The 4049-nt window shown below is 42.4% G+C and overlaps 1 protein-coding gene across 1 annotated transcript; it reads right to left on the reverse strand.

The window, feature by feature from the left end:
* Nucleotides 1-2407: 2407 nt before the first annotated feature.
* Nucleotides 2408-3836, reverse strand: LOC105881709 (phosphatidylinositol N-acetylglucosaminyltransferase subunit C-like). The gene is given in 2 exon segments (XM_012783508.3): nucleotides 2408-3384; nucleotides 3387-3836. Coding segments are annotated over 2 exon segments (882 nt in total). The 5' UTR covers nucleotides 3601-3836; the 3' UTR covers nucleotides 2408-2716.
* Between the last annotated feature and the right edge of the window lie 213 nt (nucleotides 3837-4049).

Consider the following 4049-nt stretch of genomic DNA (forward strand, 5'->3'; position numbering starts at 1 on the left):
TGGGAGAAAATATTTGCAAACTATCCATCTGATAAGGAGTTAATATCCAAAATCTACAAAGAACTCAAACAACTCAGTAGCAAGAAAACAACTCAGGTAAAAAATGGGCAAAGAACCTGAGTAGATATTTTCAAAAGAAGACATAAAATGACCAATAGGTATGTGAAAAAAATGCACAACATCATTGATCATCAGGGAAATACTAATTAAAACCACAATGAAATACCTCACATTTGTTAGAATGGCTATTATCAAAAGGCAAAAGATAAAAAGTTGGACAGGATGTGGAGAAAAGGGAGCTTTTTCATACTATTGGTGGTAGTATAAATTAGTACAGCCATTATGGAAAAGAGTAGGGAGGGTCCTCAAAAAATTAAAAATAGAACTACCATATTTAGCAATTCTAGCAATTCTCTTTTGGGTTTTTTGTTTGTTTGTTTGCTTGTTTTTGACACAGGGTCTTGCCCGAGCAAGAGTGCAGTAGAGTGCAGTGGCATCATCATAGCTCACTGCAACCTCAAACTCCTGGGTTTAAGTGATCCTCCTGCCTCAGCCTTCCAAGTAGCTGGGACTACAGGTGTGTGCCACCACACCCAACTCATTTTTCAATCTTTTGGTAGAGATGGGGTCTCAAACTCCTGGCCTCAAGTAGGCCTCCCACCTTGGTCTCCAAAGTGCTAGGATTACAGGTATGAGCCACGGCACCCATCCAGGATCTAGTAATTCTCAATGAAATGCTAAAAAACCCTTTGCAGAAGGTGGAACTGACAAAAAATGGATAGGATTTGGACAAGCATGAGGTACATACATGGTGAGATCAGCATGACTTTGAAATTAGCAAATGATAAGGAGGGAAAGTGAAAAGGCCAGTTTCCAGGAGTTAAGAAAGTAAGCTGTGCCGCAGTGGAACACTCTGCAGATATGAGGGAAGTCAGGTGAAGAAGGCCTTAGCATCCAAGCAGAGGAATTTGAACTTATTTGAATAGGAAAAAAGGGAGTTGTGGGTCTTGAGCAATGAAATGATGTAATAAAGGCAACATTTTAGGAAAGTTAATCTGAAACTTGGAGGCAAAATAGTGGACATGGGAGGAATTATTTAGTTTTTTTTCACCATTGTATCCCCAGCACCTAACTTAGTACCTGGCTCATAGTGGTAACTCAATCCATATTTACTGAATGATCAAATGGGAAAGAAGATGAGACCTTTTATACTCTAGGGCTAAAGTAGTGAAGCCCTGGACTAGAAAGGGTTAGTGGAAATGGAAAGGAACAGGTGTGTCTTTACATGTTTGAAAAAGAAAAATGGTATAAGTTCCTATTCTAAAAGAACATTTTAAAAAAGTCATTTCACATGAAATGTAAAACAAATTTTCTTTTTCTTTCTTTCTTTTTTTCTTTTTTTTTGAGACAGAGTCTCACTTTGTTGCTCAGGCTAGAGTGAGTGCCATGTTGTCAGCCTAGCTCACAGCAACTTCAATCTCCTGCCTCAGCCTTCCGAGTAACTGGGACTACAGGCATATGCCACCATGCCTGGCTAATTTTTTGTATATTTTTAGTTGGTCAATTAGTTTCTTTCTATTTTTAGTAGAGGCGGGGTCTCACTCAGGCTGGTTTTGAACTCCTGACCTTGAGGGATCCACCCGCCTCTGCCTCCCAGAGTGCTAAGATTACAGGAGTGAGCCACCGCACCCGGCCATAAAACAAATTTTCTCACACTAATAATGTTATCAATAGTGGTTATGTTTTGGGGTCTCCTCAAACTATTTAATTTATAATTAATCTAGAATACAGTACAATCTAAGTACATTTATTATACATAAGTAACATTTCATAGGATTATTTCCAGGAAATGAATTTTAGATTCCAAGTTTTAGGTTATTGTTCCAGGGAGCTCCTGCTAGGTAACAAATTATTCAAAACTGAGCAGCCTAAAACAATAACCCTTTTATTATAACCTCATGATTTATGAGTCAGTAATTTGGGCAAGCCTTAGCTGGGTGATTCTTCTGCTCTAAGAGCATTAATTGAGATTACTCACTGGTGTCCAACTGGTGGGTATGCTGGGGTTCAAGGAGGCTTCACTAACAAGTCTGGTCCCTGGGTGGGGATGGCTGGAAGGCAAGAATCTGCTGGGGCTACTGCCTAGTGCCTACATATGGCTTTTCCAGGGTGCTCGGTCATCTTGCCAGTTTCGAGCTCCTAGAAAGAGTGTTCCAAGAAGCTAGGGTGGAAGTTGCAAGGTACCTTTAGCCTCAGATAGCATGTATTGCCACACTTCTGCCACAGTATATGTGTTACAAGTGAGCCATAGGTCCGAGATTCAAAGAGAGAGGCTGCACATAGGTGTGAATCCAGGGAGGCATGGTCCATTGGAGGACAGTCACTGGAGACTAACTTCCAATTAATGTTCTTTTTTTTTTTTTTTCCAATGTGTTGTTATTTATTTAATAGAAACCAGATTACGTCATTTGTTACTGCGAATAATGAATTAGAGGCAATAATTCAAGAGGCCCCAGAAAGCTTTTTCATCCACAAAATAACAGAAAGGATAAGCACCTTCACCGCCCAAGCATTTGGTTATTTTTTTTTTCTTTTGATCTCTGTTCGCTCACCCACACCAGCACGCTGCTCCCAGAATGGAACTGTCTTCAAATTTTTTACTACTTAGGAGGCTAGTCTATCGGTTTGCCTTAAAAATGTGATGGAGGTTCCTAACTCAGCTGAGGAATCTGGACAAGTCTTCTTTGATTTCAGCTTCATCCCAAGGTCCATGAATGTTTTCTTTAAAAAGCTGCAGGTGAATGAGGTAGTAAGGACAGAGACATGAGATGGAAACCAGCAGAAGGGAAAACAGTATGGCTCCCACAACACTAATGGACAGCAGGCCTCCCAGGGCTGAAAATGCAAAAAGCAGAGTGACCCCCACATAGCAGCGGGGAGTACATGCCTTCAGTTTTTTCTGTAACATGGGCCACAGGGCAAAAATCTGGATGGCAAAGGTCACCATGATGAAGGCATGCAGCGACCGGGGAAGGCGTGAGGCCAGGCAGACAGAAGCAAAGATGGCCATGTTCAAGGGCAGTGTGCTGGACACAATGGCAGCATTGGCACCATAGTCAAAGAAGATGAGGTGGCCTAAAAGCATGAAGACTGACATGGCATAGATGGTGTCAGTGCTGACAGATTCTGTCAAGGTCTTCAGCACTGGTGAAAAGCCGTAAGTGAAAGTAATGAAGACTAGAGCACTCTTCAGGTCAGCCCACCGGGTCCGCCCACTCTTCTTCCGTCCTTCACCTCCATCAACAAGATCAAACAAAACATACCCAATCAGTGAAGAAGCCAGGCCAGTCCCAAAAAGCCAGTGGGGGGCCAGAAGACCTTCATCCAGATAACCACAAAAACACAGACACTGCACAACTGCTGTACTACCACACTAGACTCAAATACTACAGCCCAATACTGGTATTTCCGGGCATGGATGTTTTTCCTGAGTTCTTCCAGGAACCGCCGGTCCACATAGTTATCAGGGAAAGGCTGTCGCTCATACGAGACCTTCTGCCACTTGACTTCCTTGGTGTTAGTTACAGGTTGGGCACACATTATCCCTTCTCTCAAACTCAGGCTAATTCAATCTCTTTCGCAGAGGTTCATGTGGTTCTCCTTCTTTATGAAGTTTTGAAATAAGATCTCTCTGGAAATTCCATGCTGTGGTTGATATTCTACCAACCTTTCCTGGTTTCAAAGGCAGCAACCCAGGGTAGGCCTGCAATAGGTGAGTTTGTTCTCTGATACAGGACAATACAGCCAAGTTCCTGCCCGTGAGGTCCTAGGGGTGCGCGGCCACCATCCACCGCCTCCTTCCCCATCTGGGGCGCCCCCAATTAATGTTCTTAATCTGTATAAGTGAAAGCACCACTCACATTTACATAAGAAAAAGTTATGTTAATGTTGTCTCAAACTGTACTGTCAAGGAAACCTACTGTTTCACTGCTAGCGTTGAATAATGACAGTCTGTTCTGTATATGGGAGAAAAATTGGGATTAACCAGG

This window comes from Microcebus murinus, chromosome 25, assembly GCF_040939455.1.
Source record: "Microcebus murinus isolate Inina chromosome 25, M.murinus_Inina_mat1.0, whole genome shotgun sequence".
In the NCBI taxonomy this organism is placed as follows: domain Eukaryota; kingdom Metazoa; phylum Chordata; class Mammalia; order Primates; family Cheirogaleidae; genus Microcebus; species Microcebus murinus.